General features: G+C 45.7%; 1 protein-coding gene across 2 annotated transcripts in view; it reads left to right on the top strand.

Annotated features, from left to right (window-relative positions):
- nyap2a (neuronal tyrosine-phosphorylated phosphoinositide-3-kinase adaptor 2a) overlaps positions 1 to 19,871 on the top strand; it is a 103,350-nt gene that overhangs the window by 10,780 nt on the left and 72,699 nt on the right. Inside the window, exons 2-3 of one of the 2 annotated variants that reach the window (XM_055896602.1) lie at positions 1,235 to 1,467; positions 17,515 to 17,699. In XM_055896602.1, coding sequence (XP_055752577.1) covers positions 1,265 to 1,467; positions 17,515 to 17,699 — 388 coding nt within the window. In that variant the 5' untranslated portion in view covers positions 1,235 to 1,264. Of the gene's footprint in view, positions 1 to 1,234; positions 1,468 to 17,514; positions 17,823 to 19,871 lie in introns of both variants that reach the window. The other variant, XM_055896601.1, reaches the window with a different exon arrangement.

Here is a 19,871-nt window from a genome sequence, read left to right as displayed (position 1 = left end):
AAAGTAAAGGGTCTGAATATCCGAATGCATTGATATCCGCAGACCTACAGTATCTTGATCATGCACGCTTTCTATGATTAAAGAAGACATTTATAGTTACAGAAGGCTAACCTCAAAATGTGGCCATGGATGTGCTTTTAACTTAAAGGTTGAATAAATACTGTTATATTAGTACGTAAGATACTCTTTACTTTAGGCTATTTACTGTATTACAATTTTTAAGTTGTGACTGGTTGACAACACAACCAAATACTAACATTTATAGGATATCTAATGCTGGGATAGTTTCATCTAAGTCACTGGCTTAAAAACGGTCTTGTCTATAAATGAATATGAATGAATATGTTGGATTCACGTCTCCATCTCAACCAACAATCTAAATTAAAGAATAGGACTAAATCAAATAAAATGTCAAATACACTTTCGATAAAGTTTGAGTTTTGTAATGTTCTTGAACTCAGATTGTTGGTTGCGATGGAGATGTGAATCCCACATTTTAATGATTAACTTGAAGATTACATTTCAGATCAATCAAAGCTTGAAACCCTATGCCTAAATGTATTGTCTATTTGTAGTTGAACCCTGGGTTAAATTGAAACAGCTGTTGTTGATGATTTTGCCAATGCTATAGGCCTAAAAAGTATCATTGATGATATATGACTTATAAATGAAGGTTACATTTCATTTGCTCTGTTAAACCTACCTTTTGGAATGACTTCAATAGCAACATTGAACATATTTAGTTATTAAGAGGTCTCAATAATCGTTCTCACGATAGCACGTTGGTAGTAGTCAGTGACAAATACAAAAGCTAAGTAGGTCAGGCTTGGTTATAACCCTGGTTAACCCTGATACCAATTTAATAGCTGTAGATTAGCTCTGCAGTAGGAGGTGTTGCCCCTGAAAGTGGATATAATGTTGACGATCTGATGTTGTTTCAATGGTTCAAATTCAACATATCACATACAAGTAAATTGGTTACAATAACGACATAATCCTATGGTTGAAATGTCACCCTCAAAACAACAGTTTACGTTGATGACTTTATTCAAATCCAATGTATTTTCCACATAGATTCCATGTCACAATACGTTGACAAATATTTGTGCCCAGTGGGGCTTTGCATGTCATTTGCTCAACATCGTTATACACCAGACGTCATTACTATTGACTTGACCTCCTTATCGTGTAACTCAGCCCTGTCTGTGTTTCTACCCTATCCCTCTACTTGCAGTGCTTTCTGCTCCACTGCCAGTGAAAAACAATGACTTCTCAAGAGGAGGAAGCATCGTTCAGCAGGTTCTTCCAGTATGTGGAGGACAGTGGACTCAGGGCCTATGACGGACTGGTCATCCAGAATGCCTCTGACATCGCCCGTGAGAGCGACCGCGTCCGGAAAGAGACCAACTGGGCCTACCTTCAGGAGAAACACGATAAGAAGAGAAGACAGGAAGAAGCCATTAAGAGGTAAGACAAAGAGCTCATGTGCATGCACCCATACGAACTAAGACACGTCGTATGTATAAAAACCTGTGTGAAATGATGGGGGTTCTATTCCCAGCACTTCAATGACAGACTGTGGGAATGTGTTCATTTTAACTTCACAGGACAATAACTTCACACACACATATACGGAGAAATACACACCAACACCCATGCAGTAGAGGAAAACTGGGACGAAAGTCACACTTTTTTTCCCTTCCTAATTGCTCAGAGATCATATTTTATTACAAACTGATATATGTCCTCCACCATTAGAAATTTAATTTCTAGGGTAAATGAGTTTAAATTAAATAGACCGAGAAGAGAACTAGCCTAACGTTACTTTTGTACCTGCCGGCGGGACGGAAGGAACACTGTCTTGGGACGGAAGTAACAGCTGGTGAGAAGTGCACAATATATGTCTTATCTCCATGTTTCTGGTTTGTAGTATGTTACTTTAAAACAAATGTGACCGACCGGCTCAATTCAGTCTTATGGATTTTAAGGATTCACATGTGAGGCCATGGGCTAAACAGAGTAATTAAGGATGCTGCCCTTATCATCACCAAGCCTATCTCTGGCCTTTTTAACCTGCCTCTCCTCTCTGGGGAGGTTCACAATGCTTGGAAGGCAGCCACGGTGCGTCCTTTATTTAAAAGGGGAGATAAAGCTGACCCCAACTGTTATAGGCCAATTTCTATTTTGCCCTGTTTATTAAAAGTGATGGAAAAACGTATCAATATTTAACTGACTGGCTTTCTTGATGTCTATAGTACTCTCTCTGGAATGCAATCTGGTTTCCGCTCAGGTTATGGATGTGTCACTGCAACCTTAAAGGTCCTCAAATGTCACCATTACCATTGATTCTAAGCAATGTTGTGCTGCTATATTTATTGACTGGGCCAAAGCTTTTGATACGGTAGACCATTGCATTCTTGTGGGCCAACTAAGGAGTATTGATGTCTCTGAGGGGTATTTGGCCTGGTTTGCTAACTACCTCTCTCAAAGAGTGCAGTGTATAAAGTCAGAACATCTGCTCTCTCATTCACTGCCTGTCACCAAGGGAGAGCCACAAGGCTCGATCCTAGGCCCCACGTTCATCTCAATTTACAACAACAACATAGCTCAGGCAGTAGGAAGCTCTCTCATCCATTTTTATGCAGCTGTTCCCTCCCCTGGTTTTGTGTTAAACGCTCTACAACAAAGCTTTCTTAGTGTCCAACAAGCTTTCTCTGACCTTAACCTTGTTCTGAACACCTCCAAAACAAAGGTCATGTGGTTTGGTAAGAAGAATGCCCCTCCTCCCACAGGTGTGATTACTTCCTCTGAGGGTTAAGAGCTTGAGGCAGTCACCTCATACAAGTACTTGGGAGTATGGCTAGATGGTACACTGTCCTTCTCTCAGCACATATCAAAGCTGCAGGCTAAGGTTAAATCTATACTTGGTTTCCTCTATTGTAATAACTCCTCTTTCACCCCAGCTGCCAAACTAACCCTGATTCACATGACCATCCTACCCATCCTAGATTATGGAGACTTAATTTATAGATCGGCAGGTAAGGGTGCTCTCGAGCGGCTAGTTGTTCTTTACCATTCGGCCATCAGATTTGCCATCAATGCTCCTTAAAGGACATATCACTTCACTCTATACTCCTCTGTAAACTGGTCATCTCTGTATACCTGCTGCAAAGCCCACTGTTTGATGCTTATTTATAAAACCCTCTTCGGCCTCCCTCCCCACTATCTGAGATACCTACTGCAGCCCTCATCCTCCACATACAACACCCGTTCTGCCAGTCAGATTCTGTTAAAGGTCCCCAAAGCACACACATCCCTGGGTCACTCCTCTTTTCAGTTTGCTGCAGCTAGCGACTGGAACGAGCTGCAACAAACACTCAAACTGGACAGTTTTATCTCCATCTCTTCATTCAAAGACTCAATAATGGACACTTACTGACAGTTGTGGCTGCTTCACGTGATGTATTGTTGTCTCTACCTTCTTGACCTTTGTGCTGTTGACATTGCCCAATAATGTTTGTACCATGTTTTGTGCTGCTGCCATGTTGTGTTGCTACCATGCTGTGTTGTCATGTGTTGCTGCCTTGCTATGTTGTTGTGGTATCTCTCTTGTCGTGATGTGTGATTTGTCCTATATATATGTAATTTTTTCTTCATCCCAGTCCCTGTCCTAGCAGGATGATTTTTGCCTTTTGATAGGCCGTAATTTTAAATAAGAATTTGTTTTAATAACTGACTTGCCTAGTTAAATAAAGGTTAAATGAAAAAAATAAAACACGTCGGTAGGGGTATGTGTGTGTGAGCGTATGTAGTTTGTACTCATGTGTGAGTGGAGTGCAATAGAGATTACATCCTCTGTGGATCTTTTTGTACAGTATGTGAATTGGAATGGGTCCAGGATGCCTGGGATGATGGTGTTGAAGTGAGCAATGGCATCTGTAGCCATCAAGGTATTTGATGGCTACAGATGTGAGTGCTACACGGTGATAGTCATTTAGACAGGTTACCTTGGCGTTCTTGGGCACAGGGACTATGTTGGTCTGCTTGAAACATGTAGGTATTACAGACTGGGTCAGGGAAAGTTTTAAAAGTGAAATAAAGGTTAAATAAAAAATTCAAATAAATAAATAAAATGTCAGTGAAGACACTTGCCAGCTGATCAGCGCATGATCGGGTTACGAATCCTGGTATTTCGTCTAGCCCTGCGGCCTGAGAGCGTGCTCACACAGTCGTCAGAAACAGTTGGTGCTCTCATGCATGATTCAGTGTTGCTTTCCTCAAAGCAAGCATAGAATTTTTTCAGCTCGTCTTGTAGGCTCACGTTGATGGACCGCTCGAGGCTGGGTTTCTCTGTGTAATATTTGATAGTTTGCAAGCCCTGCCACATCCGATGAGCGTCAGAGCTGGTGTAGTAGGATTCTTGGTCCTTTACTGATGCCTTGCCTGTTTGATGGTTCATTGGAGGGAGTTGTGGGATATCTTAGATGCGTCCGGATTAGTGTCCCACTCCTTGAAGGTGACAGGTTTTACCTGTAATTCATGGATTCTGGTTGGGATGTGTACAGTACCAGTCAAAAGTTTGGACACATCTACTCATTCAAAGGTTTTTCTTTATTCGTACTATTTTCTACATTGTAGAATAATATTGAAGACATTAAAACTATGAAATAACAAATATGTTATCATGTAATAAGCAATAAAGTGTTAAACAAATCAAAATATATTGCCTTTATACAGTTTTACACACTCTTGACATTCTGTCAACCAGCTTCATGAGGTAGTCACCTGGAATGCATTTCAATTAACAGGTGTTCCTTTATAAAAGTTTATTCCTTTTCTTCTTAATGCGTTTGAGCCAATCAGTTGTGTTGTGACAAGATAGGGGTGGTACACAGAAGATAGCCCTAAAGTCCATTATTACTTTAAGACTTGAAGGTCAGTCAATCCGGAAACATTTCAAGAACTTTGAAAGTTTCTTCAAGTCTTAAATACAAGTAAAACCAAGCTCATGCTGTTCTCTAGGTCCTGAAATGTTGACCCTGAGGATCTGCATATGTACACTATAAATGGAGCCCACATTGAGCATTTTTCTCAATATAAGTACCTGTGTGTCTGGATTGATGTAAAATTGTCCTTCGTAACGCATATAGAAAATCTGACTAAGGAGCTAAGATCCAAGATTTTGTTTTTGTATCTAAATAAATCAAGGCGAGACCTAAATGCAGACACAGGAGGCAGATGGTTGGAGTCTTATAATGTTTATTAATCCAAAGGGATAGGAAAGATAATGGTCGTGGACAGGCAAAAAGGTCAAAACCAGATCATAGCCCAGGAGGTACAGAGTGGCAGACAGGCTCATGGTCAAGGAAGGCAGAATGGTCAGGCAGACAAGGATCAAACTCGGGAGGACTCGAAAAAGGAGAATAGCAAAAAGCAGGAGAACGGGAAAAAACGCTGGTTGACTTGGAAACGTACAAGACGAACTGGCACAGAGAGACAGGAAACACAAGGATAAAAACACTGGGGAAAACAAGCGACACCTGGAGGGGGTGGAAAGGTGAAACTGATCAGGGTGTGACATTGGTATTAAAAATAGGAGAAAGATTGTTCAAACAATGCTTCTCCCTGCATTGGATTTTGTTTTAAAACCCTTGGTCACAGTCTACCATCCCGCAATACGTTTTATCAAAGGGGACAATTTTAGGACTCATTATTGTATTCTGTAAAAAAATGTGGGTTGGACCTCTCTGCCTGTAAGAAGAGAGCTGCATTCTCTTTTTTTATATACAAAGCAATCTTACAGAAACTCCCTCTATATGTAACATCATTAATTAAGATAAGAATCATAAGTTAACAAAACCGTTCACAGGAATGGAGAACACTAGAGATCCCTCCAGTCTCCACAGATTTGGGAAAATCTGCGTTTAGTTTATTTGGCCCTAATTTGTGGAACAATATGCAGTTCAATGCAGCTAGATGTGCTAGTGACACTCAGTCAGTTTAAATTATTGATTGAGGACGTTTATGTAGTTAAATGTGATTGCTTTTATTAAATATGTGTAAGGGGTGCGTAACTGTTGGCAGGGAAGTCAGACGCAGGAGTGCAGAACTAGGTAATAGTCGGAGCAGATTCATTTCAAAACCAACGGCATAAAGAAATAACCAACATGGGTACAAAACCCGACGCGCACCAGTAAACATGTGCCCAAGCACTTACAACAAACACTTCGGCATGGGGGGAACAGAGGGTTGCGAACACCGGGGCCTCACTGCGGTGACGGTCTGCGCTGGCTTTCTGGCGCAGCATGGCGCGCTGAAGGTGAACATGAGCGGCGTCCCATGTCTCCTCCGCGCGCCGGAACCAGTCGTCAAACCGCAGAAGCCTCGGTCTGACTCTGATGCCAAGGAGCCAGAACCGGCTGATATCCCAGTACGCACTGGAAGGGGGAGAGGCTAGTGGAGGAGTGGAGGAGCGAGTTCTGGGCCATCTCTGCCCAGGGCACGAACCTCGCCCACTCCCCTGGCCGGTCCTGGCAATAAGACCTCAGAAACCTACCCACATCCTGGTTAACTCTCTCCACCTGCCCGTTACTCTCGGGGTGAAAACCCGAGATAAGGCTGATCGAGACCCCCAGACGTTCCATGAACGCCCTCCAGACCCTCGAAGTGAACTGGGAACCCCGATCAGACACTATGTCCTCAGGCACTCCGTAGGAAGTGCGGAAGACGTGTGTAAACAAGGCCTCCCCAGTCTGTAGGGCCGTAGGGAGACCGGGCAGAGGGAGGAGATGGCAGGACTTAGAAAAACGGTCCACAACGACCAGGATCATGGTGTTACCCTGTGAGGGGGGAAGATCGGTAAGGAAATCCATCGACAGGTGCGACCACGGCCATTGTGGAACGGGTAAGGGGTGTAGCTTACCTCTGGGCAGGTGCCTAGGATCCTTACACTGGGCGCACACCGAGCAGGAGGAAACATAAACCCTCACGTCCTTAGCCTAAGTGGGCCACCTGTACATCCCACTCAGACAGCGCACCGTCCGACCGATGCCTGGATGACCAGAGGAGGGTGACATGTGGGCCCAATAGATCAGCCGGTCACGGATAGCAGACGAAACGCACAGGCGCCCAGCGGGACACTGGAGGGGAGTGGGCTTTGCACATAGTGCCTGCTCAATGTCCGCATCCAGCTCCCACACTACCGGCGCCACCAGGCAGGAGGCCGGGAGTATGGGGGTGGGATACATGGGCCGCTCTTCTTTGTCATACAGCCGTGACAGTGCGTTTGCCTTAGCATTCTGGGAACCTGGTCTGTACGAAAGGGTGAAAACAAAACGGGTGAAAAACATGTCCCTCCTTGCCTGTCGAGGGTCCAGTCTCCTCGTCGCCCGGATGTACTCCAGATTGCGGTGGTCAGTCCAGATGAGAAAAGGGTGTTTAGCCCCCTCAAGCCAATGTCTCCACGCCTTCAAAGCCTTGACGACAGCCAACAGCTCCCGGTCCCCCACGTCATAATTTCGCTCCGCCGGGCTGAGCTTCCTCGAGAAGAAGGCACAGGGGTGGAGCTTTGGTGGCATAACCGAGTGCTGAGAGAACACGGCTCCTATCCCAGCCTTGGACGCGTCCACCTCCACTATGAACACCAAAGAGGGATCCGGATGGGCCAGCACGGGAGCCGAGGTAAACAGAGCCCTCAGGTGACCAAAAGCCCTGTCCGCCTCAGCCGACCACTGTAAATGTACCGGTCCCCCCTTCAGCAGTGAGGTAATGGGTGCCGCTACCTGACCAAATAAACCGCTACCTGACCGGATAAACCTCCGGTAGTAATTGGCATACCCTAGAAACCGCTGCACCTCCTTTACCTTGGTGGGAGTCGGCCAATTACGCACGGCTGAAATGTGGTCACTCTCCATCTCCACCCCTGAGGTAGAAATGCGGTACCCTAGGAAGGAGACGGACTTTTGGAAGAGAAGGCATTTCTCAGCCTTGACGCACAGGTCATGCTCTAACAGACGACCAAGCGCCCTGCGCACCAGGGACACATGCTCAGCACGTGTAGCGGAATATATCAGAATGTCATCAATATACACCACTACACCCTGCCCGTGCAGGTCCCTGAAAATGTCATCTACAAAGGCTTGGAAGACTGATGGAGCATTCATCAAGCCTTACGGCATGACGAGGTACTCATAGTGCCCTGAGGTAGTACTAAAAGCCGTCTTCCACTCGTCTCTCTCCCGGATACGCACCAGGTTGTAAGCACTCCTGAGATCTAGTTTGGTGAAGAAGCGCGCCCCGTGCATTGACTCAACCGCTGTGGCTATGAGAGGCAGCAGGTAACTGTACCTCACAGTGATCCGGTTTAGACCTCGATAGTCAATACACAGGCGCAGACCTCCCTCCTTCACAAAAAAGAAAATTGAGGAGGCGGGTGAAGTGGAGGACCGAATGTACCCCTGACGCAGGGATTCGGAGACATATGTTTCCATAGCCACCGTCTCCGCCTGTGACAGGGCATACACGTGCCTCCTGGGAAGTGCTGCGTCTACCAGGAGATTTATCGCACAATCCCCCCATCGATGAGGTGGTAATTGAGTTGCCTTCTTTTTGGAGAAGGCGAGAGCCAAATCGGCATATTCTGAGGGGATGCGCACGGTGGAAACCTGGTCTGCACCAACAGAAACCCCTAAACATCTCCCCGGGCACTCTCGCGACCACCCCGTGAGAGCCCCGGTGTTGCCACGAAACAGTGTGGTCATGACAAGCTAACCGGGGAAGGCCTAGCACCACGGGAAACGCAGGAGAGTCAATAAGAAAGAGACTTATTCTCTCCTTGTGATCCCCCTGCGTCACCATGCCCAGGGGAGCGGTGGCCTCCCTAATCAACCCTGACCCTAACGGTCGACTGTCTAAGCCGTGAAAAGGGAAGGGCACAGCCACGGGAACAATGGGGATCCCTAAACTATGGGCGAACGATCTGTCTATAAAATTCCCAGCCGCGCCTGAATCGACGAGCACCTTATGCTGGGAATGCGGGGGAAAATTTATGAGGGAAAAGAAAACCAGGTGTGTTGGAAAACAAGACAAAACAAATGGAAAATGAAAAGTGGATCGACGGTGGCTAGAAGACCGGTGACGTCGACTGCCGAACTCTGCCCGAACTTCGGTGGAAGTCGTGACAATATGTTTATTTTTGTTTATTGTGCTGAATTATATTATTTTATACACATCTGTGTATGTTGTTTTAATATTCCGTTTTTATTGTAATTTGTTCAGGGCTCTCTTGTAAAATAGATTTTTAATCTCAATGTGACTCCCTGTTTAAATAAAGGTTAAAACCATCAAGCGCGATGATGAAACTGGCTCTCATGAGGACCGCCATAGGAAAGGAAGAACCAGAGTTCCCTCTGCTGCAGATGATACGTTCCTTAGAATTACCAGCCTCAGAAGTTTCAGCCCAAACAAATGCTTCACAGAGTTCAAGTAAAAGTCACATCTCAACCAACAACTCACAGGAGTCTGCGTGAATCAAGCCTTCATGGTTGATTTGCTGTGAAAAAAACGCTAAAGGACACCAATAAGATGAAGAGACTTGCTTGGGCCAAGAAACACAAGCATTGGACATTAGACAAGTGGAAAACTGTCCTTTAGTCTTATGAGTCCATATTTGATATTTTTGGTTCCAACCTCCATGTCTTTCTGATACGCAGAGTAGGTTCCCACCGTGAGGCATGGAAAAGGAGATGTGATGGTGTGGGGGTGCTTTGCTGGTGATTTATTTAGAATTCAAGGCACACTTAACCAGCATTACCACCACAGCATTCTGCAGCGATACGCCATCCCATCTGGTTTGCGCTTAGTGGGACTATCATTTGTTTTTCAACAGGACAATGACCCAAAACACACCTCCAGGCTGTGTAAGGGCTATTTGACCAAGAAGGAGAGTGATGGAGTGCTGCATCAGATGAGCTGGCCTCTACAATCACCCGAACTCAACCCAATTGAGATGGTTTGGGAAGAGTTGGACTGCAGAGTGAAGGAAAAGCAGCCAACAAGTGCTCAGCATATGTGTGAACTCTTTCAAGAATGTTGGTAAAGCATTCCAGGTGAAGCTGGTTGAGGGAATGCCAAGAGTGTGCAAAGCTGTCATCAAAGGGAGGCTACTTTGAAGAATCTAAAATCAAAAATCTATTTTGATTTGTTGAGCACTTTTTTGGTTTCTATCTGATTCCACATGTGTTATTTCATAATTTTGATGTCTTCACTATTAATTCAAATTCAGCAAAAAAAGAAACGTCCCTTTTTTCAGGACCCTGTCTTTCAAAGATAATTTGTTAAATCCTATTTACTTCACAGATCTCCATTGTAAAGGGTTTAACCTCTCTGGTACAAGTGGGACGGTACCCACCTCGACAACAGCCAGTGAAATTGCAGGGCGCCAAATTCAAAACAACAGAAATCCCATAATTAAAATTCCTCAAACATACAAGTATTATACACCATTTTAAAGATAAACTTCTTGTAAATCCAACCACAGTGTCCGATTTCAAAAAGGCTTTACTGCGAAAGCACACCATGCGATTATGTTAGGTCACCGCCTAGTCACAGAAAACCATACAGCCATTTTCCAGCCAAGGAGAGGGCTCACAAAAGTCAGAAATAGCGATTAAATTAACCACTAACCTTTGATGATCTGATGGAACTCCCAGTACTCCATGTTAGACAATAAATGTGTGTTTTGTTCGATAAAGTTAATCTTTATGTCCAAAAACCTAATTTGAAATTGGTGTGTTATGTTCAGAAATGCATTGTCAAAAACAAACATTCGGTGAAAGTGCAGAGAGCCACATCACATTACAGAAATACTCATCATAAACATTGATCTAAGATACAAGTGTTTAACATACGAATAAAGATAAACTTCTCCTTAATGCAACCGCTGTGTCAGATTTCAAAAAGGCTTTACGGCAAAAGCACACCATGCGATTATGTTAGGTCAGCGCCTAGCCACAGAAAACCATACAGCCATTTTCCAGCCAAGGAGAGGGCTCACAAAAGTCAGAAATAACGTTCAAATGAATCATTTACTTTTGATGATCTTCATCTGATGGCACTCCCGGGTCTCCATGTTAGACAACAAATGTTTGTTTTGTTCGATAAAGTTCATCTTTATGTCCAAATACCTCCTTTTTGTTCGCGTGTTTAGTCCTGGAATCCAAATGCACAATGCGCGGGCACTAAGTCCAGATGAAAAGTCCAAAAAGTTCCATTACAGTTTGTAGAAACATGTCAAACGATGTGTAGAATTCATTTTTAGGCTGTTTTATCATAAATCTTCAATAATATTCCAACCGAACAATTCCTTTGTCTTTTGAAATGAAAGGGAACGGAGTTTGTGCTCACGGCTGTGCGCGGGAGCACAGCCAGACCACTGGTTCAAAGCGCTCTTATTCGCTCCCCCTTCACAGTAGAAGCCTGAAACAACGTTCTAAAGACTGTTGACATCTAGTGGAAGCCTTAGGAAGTGCAATCTGACCGCATAGACATAGTATATTGGATAGGCATTCACTTGAAAAACTACAAACCTCAGATTTCACACTTCCTGGATGGATTTTCTTCAGGTTTTTGCCTGCCTTATCAGTTCCGTTATACTCACAGACATGATGTTATTAGTTTTGGAAACTTAAGATTGTTTTCTATCCAAATTTACCAATTATATGCTCTTCCTAGCTTCTGAGCCTGAGTAGCAGGCAGTTTAATTTTGACACACTTTTCATCCAAAATTCCGAATGCTGCCCCCTACCCTAGTGAAGTTAAACACTGTTTCCCATGCTTGTTCAATGAACCATAAACAATTAATGAACACTTGTGGAATGGTCGTTATGACACTAACAGCTTACAGATGGTAGGAAATGAAGGTCACAGTTATGAAAACATAGGACACTAAAGAGGCCTTTCTACTGACTCTGAAAAACACCAAAAGAAAGATACCCAGGGTCCCTGCTCATCTGCGTGAACGTGCCTTAGCCATGCTGCAAGGAGGCATGAGGACTGCAAATGTGGCCAGGGCAATAAATTGCAATGTCTTTACTGTGAGACGCCTAAGACAGCGCTACAGGGAGACAGGACGGACAGCTGATCGTCCTCGCAGTGGCAGACCACGTGTAACAACCCCCCTCTGAACATCACACCTGCGGGACAGGTACAGGATGGTAACGACATCTGCCCGAGTTACACCAGGAACGCACAATCCCTCCATCCGTGCTCAGACTGTCCGCATTAGGCTGAGAGAGACTAGACTGAGGGCTTGTAGGCCTGTTGTAAGGGCAGGTCCTCACCAGACATCACCGGCAACAACATTGCCTATGGGCACAAACCCACCCGTCGCTGGACCAAACAGGTCTGGCAAAAAGTGTTCTTCACTGACGAGTCGCGGTTTTGTCTCACCAGGGATGATGGTCGGATTCGCATTATGGTCGAAGGAATGAACGTTACACCGAGGCCTGTACTCTGGAACGGAATCAATTTGTAGGTGGAGGGTCCATCATGGTCTGGGGCGGTGTGTCACATCATCGGACTGAGCTTGTTGTCATTGTAGGCAATCTCAACGCTGTGCATTACAGGGAAGACATCCTCCTCCCTCATGTAGTACCCTTCCTGCAAGCTCATCCTGACATGACCCTCCAGCATGACAATGCCACCAGCCATACTGCTCGTTCTGCGCATGATTTCCTGCAAGACAGAAATGTCAGTGTTCTGCCATGGCCAGCGAAGACCCAGGATCTCAATCCCATTGAGCACGTCTGGGACCTGTTGGATCGGAGGGTGAGGGCTAGGGCCATTCCCCCCAGAAATGTCTGGGAACTTGCAGGTGACTTGGTGGAAGAGTGGGGTAACATCTCACAGCAAGAACTGGCAAATCTGGTGCAGTCCATGGGGAGGAGATGCACTGCAGGACTTAATGCAGCTGGTGGCCACACCAGATACGGACAGTTACTTTTGAATGCCCCTTTGTTTAGGGACACATTATTCAATTTCTGTTAGTCACATGTCTATGGAATTTGTTCAGTTTATGTCTCAGTTGTTGAATCTTGTTATGTTCATACAAATATTTACACGTTAAGTTTGCTGAAAATAAACACCGTTGACAGTGAGAGGACGTTTATTTTTTTGCTGAGTTTACAATGTAGAAAATATAAAAAATAAAGAAAAACCCTTGAATGAGTAGGTGTGTCCAAACTTTTGACTGGTACTGTATGTGGCAAGAATTTTCTGGGATTCTGTGCTTACTCTTTTTTGGATTTGTGAGTGGATTTGTGAGAGGCCACAAACAAACATAAAACTGCCGATAAATACTTTTGTAACGGCTGGTGCTCTCCTCATCCTCGGATGAGGTGAGGAGAGAAGGATCTTCAGACCAAAACGCAGCTTGTGGGAAATAAGCCATCTTTATTATAAACACGATGGCAACACGAAACGAAACAAAACAATTTCAAAACTACAAAACAAGAAAACGACGTTGACGAAACCTGAACATAAACTTACATAACTAAACATAAACTTACGTACAGGAAACAGACGACATCGAAACGAAACGAAACAAACAAACGCTACAGTCCCATGTGGTACGAACATACATACGGACACAGGAGACAATCACCCACAAACAAACAGTGAGAATGCCCTACCTAAATATGACTCTTGATTAGAGGAAAACGCAAACCACCTGCCTCTAATCAAGAGCCATACCAGGCAAACCAAAACCAACATAGAAACAGAAAACATAGAATGCCCACCCAACCTCACGTCCTGACCAACTAACACACATAACAACTAACATAAATAGGTCAGGAACGTGACAGTACCCCCCCCACAAGGTGCGAACTCCGGACGCACCAGCACAAGGACTAGGGGAGGGTCTGGGTGGGCATCTAACCACGGTGGTGGCTCAGGCTCCGGGCGCGGTTCCCACCCCACCATAATCCATCCTAGCTTCCTCCCTCCAAAAATGTCCACCCTCTTTTCTCCCCCACAAAATCCTCTTAATAACATACCCAATAAGGACAACACCGGGACAGAGAGATAAATCAATACAGAGGGATAGATAAGAATATAGAGGTAGATAAAGATAGAGAGGGAGATCAGGATAGAGGGGCAACGCCGGACTGAAAGGCAGCTCCGGACAGAGAGACAGCTCTGGACTGATGGGCAGTTCTGGGTATCTAGCCTTTTTAGGCTGAAGGGCAGCTCATGGCTGACTGACGACTCTCGACGCTCATGGCTGGCTGACGGCTCTCGACGCTCATGGCAGGCTGACGGCTCTCGACGCTCATGGCAGGCTGACGGCTCTCGACGCTCATGGCAGGCTGACGGCTCTGGCTGCTCATGGCTCTCTGACGGCTCTGGCTGCTCATGGCTCTCTGACGGCTCTGGCTGCTCATGGCTCGCTGGCGGCTCTGGCAGATCCTGTCTGGTTGGCGGCTCTGGCAGATCCTGTCTGGTTGGCGGCTCTGGCAGATCCTGTCTGGTTGGCGGCTCTGGCAGATCCTGTCTGGTTGGCGGCTCTGGCAGATCCTGTCTGGTTGGCGGCTCTGGCAGATCCTGTCTGGTTGGCGGCTCTGGCAGATCCTGTCTGGCTGACGGCTCTAGCGGCTCCTGTCTGGCTGACGGCTCTAGCGGCTCCTGTCTGGCGGATGGCTCTGTAGGCTCATGGCAGACGGGCGGCTTTGCAGGCTCATGGCAGACGGGCGGCTTTGCAGGCTCATGGCAGACGGATGGCTCAGACGGCGCTGGGGAGACGAATGGCTCAGACGGCGCTGGGGAGACGGATGGCTCAGATGGCGCTGGGGAGACGGATGGCTCAGATGGCGCTGGGGAGACGGATGGCTCAGATGGCGCTGGGGAGACGGATGGCTCAGATGGCGCTGGGGAGACGGATGGCTCTGGCCGGATACGGTGCACTGTAGACCTGGTGCGTGGTGCCGGAACTGGAGGCACCGTGCTAATGACAAGCACCTTCCTACTAGTGCGGGGAGCAGGGACAGGGCACACTGTACTCTCAAAGCCTACTCTATCCCTGATGCGAGGTACCGGCACTGGTGACGCCGGGCTGAGGACAAGCACATCAGGATTAGTAGGGGGAGAAGATACAGTTTGTACAGGGCTCTGGAGACGCACTGGTAGCTTAGTGCGTGGGGCCGGAACTGGAGGCACCGGGCTAGATACACGCACTACAGGGAGAGTGCGTGGAGGAGGAACAGGGCTCAGGATACGCACTGGTAGCCTAGTGCGTAGTGTAGACACTGTAGGTACTAGGCTGGGGCGGGGAGGTGGTGCCGGAAATACCGGACCGCCGACCAGTGCGGGGAGGTGGAATAACCCGCACCGGGCTATGTAGGCGAACCGGAGAAACCATGCGTAAGGCAGGTGCCATGTATGCCGGCCCGAGGAGACGCACTGGAGACCAGACGCGTTGAGCCGGCCTCATGACACCTGGCTCAATACCCAATCTAGCCCTACCAGTGCGGGGAGGTGGAATAACCCGCACTGGGCTATGCACTCGTACAGGAGACACCGTGCGCTCTACTGCGTAACACGGCGCCTGCCCGTACTCCCGCTCTCCACGGTAAGCCTGGGAAGTGGGCGCAGGTCTCCTACCTGCCCTTGGCCCACCACCTCCTAGCCCCCCCCCAAGAAATTTTTGGGAATTACTTACGGGCTTTTTCGGCTTCCGTGCCAGACGCGTTCCCTCATAGCTCCGGTTCCTCTCCCCGGTAGCCTCTGCTCTCCTCAGTGCCTCCACCTGTTCCCATGGGAGGCGATCCCTCCCAGCCAGGATCTCCTCCCAAGTGTAGCAACCCTTTCCGTCCAAAACATCATCCCATGTCCATTGCTCCTTTCTCTCCTGTCCCTTACTCCGTTTATTTTTCCCTTGCCGCTTGGTCTTAGCGTGTTGGGTGATTCTGTAACGGCTGGTGCTCTCCTCATCCTCGGATGAGGTGAGGAGAGAAGGATCTTCAGACCAAAACGCAGCTTGTGGGAAATAAGCCATCTTTATTATAAACACGATGGCAACACGAAACGAAACAAAACAATTTCAAAACTACAAAACAAGAAAACGACGTTGACGAAACCTGAACATAAACTTACATAACTAAACATAAACTTACGTACAGGAAACAGACGACATCGAAACGAAACAAACAAACGCTACAGTCCCATGTGGTACGAACATACATACGGACACAGGAGACAATCACCCACAAACAAACAGTGAGAATGCCCTACCTAAATATGACTCTTGATTAGAGGAAAACACAAACCACCTGCCTCTAATCAAGAGCCATACCAGGCAAACCAAAACCAACATAGAAACAGAAAACATAGAATGCCCACCCAACCTCACGTCCTGACCAACTAACACACATAACAACTAACATAAATAGGTCAGGAACGTGACAACTTTGATGAACTTTACAAGTGAGACACAATATTTTCCTCTAAAACTTGCTATCTTGACTGTACATATATACTGGGTGTACATAACATGACACATTTCCATGAGAGGTGCATTTTTGGGGGATTTATTTTTAATTTTACCCTTCTTTTACCAGGTAAGTTGACTGAGAACACATTGTCATTTACAGCAATGAACTACGGAATTGTTAGAGTTGAGAGGAGTCCAGGTGAAAGGTATGAACCCTTATTGATGTCACTTGTTAAACCCGCTTCAATCGCTGTAGATGAAGGGGAGGAGATAGATAAATGTAGGATTTTTAAAGCCTTGAGACAATTGAGACATGGATTGTGAATGTGTGCCATTCAGAGTGGGCAAGACATAAGATTTATGTGCCTTTGAACAGGGTATGGCAGTTTGTGACATACACACCGGTTTGTGTCAAGAACTGCAATGCTGCTGGGTTTTTCACACTCAACAGTTCCCTTGTGTGTATCAAGAATGGACATCCAGCCAACTTGACAAAACTGCATTGGAGTCAACATTGGACAGCATCCCTGTGGAACGCTTTCAACAGCGTGTCCTTGTAGAGTCAATAACCCAACATGGTGAATTAAGACTAGGGCATCTCAATAATAGGAAGGTGTTCGTAATGTTTTGTGCATTCAGTGTATATGGGACAGATAGGACACATATTTAAGCTGTCTGTATATATTCTCTGTTGTTGTTGTTGTTGTCGTGTGTGTGTGTGTGTGTGTGTGTGTGTGTGTGTGTGTGTGTGTGTGTGTGTGTGTGTGTGTGTGTGTGTGTGTGTGTGTGTGTGTGTGTGTGTGTGTGTGTGTGTGTGTGTGTGCGTACATGAGGCTGTATGTGTATGTGTGCACGTGTGTGCATCATTTGTCATAGTCATAGGCAACTTGGTAATATGGAGGAGAAAGTGCTTTTTGGGTCCATGATTGTGTCCTTGCATCTATGACATTTGGTATGTCTGAATCATTTTTCATATGTAATGTGATTTTTGGATGAAACAAAATTATTTAAAAGATGTTTCCTGGCAGGATCGGTGAGGATGTGGCGAGGGCGACGGAGGGAAGCTACGCAGGGAAACACTTCCGCATGGGCTTCATGACCATGCCGGCGCCCCAGGACCGCCTTCCCTCCTCCTGTGGCCAGGGCTTCACTGTGCGTTCCCAGTCTCTACACTCCGTTGGTGGGGGTGACGAGGATGGGAGCCCCAACTCCCGTAAGCAACCGCCGCCCAAACCCAAGAGAGACCCCAACACCAAGCTCAGCATCTCCTCTGAGGGTGTGAACTCTGGATCTGCCTCCAGCAATTGCAACAGCGACAGCCTGGTCAAGTTTGACCGTGAGTGGCCTGGGCTGTGTGTGTATGTGTGTGTCCATGTCAAAATAGATTACTGTTCTTATGAGGAAACCTTTTAGGTAGCCTGGTCCTAAATATTGTATATGGCATGACAACAAAATAGAAGTTGGCTACAGCCCATACAATATGGGAATTGGCATCTTATTTGGTACATGCAACAAGACAAAACAGTCAACGTGAAGCCCGCATTTCGTTGTCCTAGCACAAGGCCAGGGTGAGACTATTTTCTGTTTACAGTCCCGCACAGCATTGCCACAGGCTACTGTCCTTATTTACATAAAGTATACCAAGTTGCATTGCTTTAATTTTAACATTCCAGAAGTTATATCCTTAAGTTTGCTATAGTGCTATTAGCTGGCCTGGAATGTCCATCTTTTTTTTCCTTCAAGATATCAACACCAAACTTGATATGTACCATCGGGATGGTGTCCTTGACCGACATTACAAGTTTCAAGTTAATGGAGCAAAGTGACACGCAGTTACCATGCGTTTAAATGGGGAAACAGTTTGACATTTTTATGATTGGCCAATTTTTCTGCCATCTTGGGATATATCAAACTTTTAAAAACTTGTTGAAAAGACAAGTGCCCTGAGCATACATACCATATTTCGAGTCAATAGGACTAACAGTTCATGAGAATACGATTTTTTAAGGGTTTGACAAAATTAAGACTATACACTGTAAAGCATTTGCAAAGTCATCAACAGCTATTGTTTCAATTCAACCCAGAATGTATTTAAAAATAGACAATTCAATAGGCCAAGGGATTCCTAGGATTTCAGATGTAATGATGAGTGTCCAACGTATATGAATTAAAGCCAGACTAGGTCAGTGGCTCAGATGGAACTATCCAAGCAGTAGACACCTCTTTTAAATGTTGATATTTGTGACATGTTTCAGGAAACTAGGCGTATGTCACGGGTCACTACATTTGAACATAATCTTTTTTTTAATCAAAATCAAATGTATTTAAAAAGCCCTTCTTACATCAGCTGATATCTCAAAGTGCTGTACAGAAACCCAGCCTAAAACCCCAAACAGCAAGCAATGCAGGTGTAGAAGCACGGTGGCTAGGAAAAACTCCCTAGAAAGGCCAGAACCTAGGAAGAAACCTAGAGAGGAACCAGGCTATGAGGGGTGGCCAGTCCTCTTCTGGCTGTGCCGGGTGGAGATTATAACAGAACATGGCCAAGATGTTCAAATGTTCATAGATGATCAGCAGGGTCAAATAATAATAACCACAGTGGTTGTCGAGGGTGCAGCACCTCAGGAGTAAATATCAGTTGGCTTTTCATAGCCAATCATTCAGAGTATCTCTACCGCTCCTGCTGTCTCTAGAGAGCTGAAAACAGCAGGTCTGGGACAGGTAGCACTTCAAAATGTGTTTTTTGGCAGAAATGCCTTGTGGAACATGTGCACTTTCATGTGCCTTAATAACAAACGTGTATGCCATCTGTAAATATGAATAAAATAGTTAAATTATGAGCCTAGTTGGTTTAACCACAGAGAAAGTAAGCAACCTTCCTGCTAGCCATGATTGGCTGAGATAATGAGTGGGCTGTACATGCCGAGAGGTGAGTTTGGATTGGTCTGCCATATGGCACACTTCTGTCTATTTGAGCTGGTTAGTATGTGTAGGTAATCCTGTCTAACGCGGCTTTTTAAAACAAGTTTATTGCTTAGTAGAACTGCATAAATGTTGCTCTCCACTTTCTGGTGGACCGAGTTTTGAAATCAGTGGAATAGAGTATGACAGCTAAGGAAATGGAGAAAAGACCTGTCTCCGGATTACATCTTCAAACTAAGGGCAACCATGGCATCCATGACAGGGAGAAGCATCCGACCATAATGTATACGGACGGGTAAGATAGTCTAGCCAGCTACATTTCCCGAAATGACATGTTTCTAATTTGGATATAAAGTCTTTTCATTTCAAGTTAAAGTTTACTGTTAGCTAGCTAGCTAACGTTAGCTGGCTGTCTCGCTAGTTAATGTTACATGTATGATCTTATTATTTGTATCTCAATGCC

This window comes from Salvelinus fontinalis, chromosome 33, assembly GCF_029448725.1.
Source record: "Salvelinus fontinalis isolate EN_2023a chromosome 33, ASM2944872v1, whole genome shotgun sequence".
NCBI lineage: Eukaryota > Metazoa > Chordata > Actinopteri > Salmoniformes > Salmonidae > Salvelinus > Salvelinus fontinalis.
This window is presented reverse-complemented; position numbering and strand designations above follow the sequence as displayed.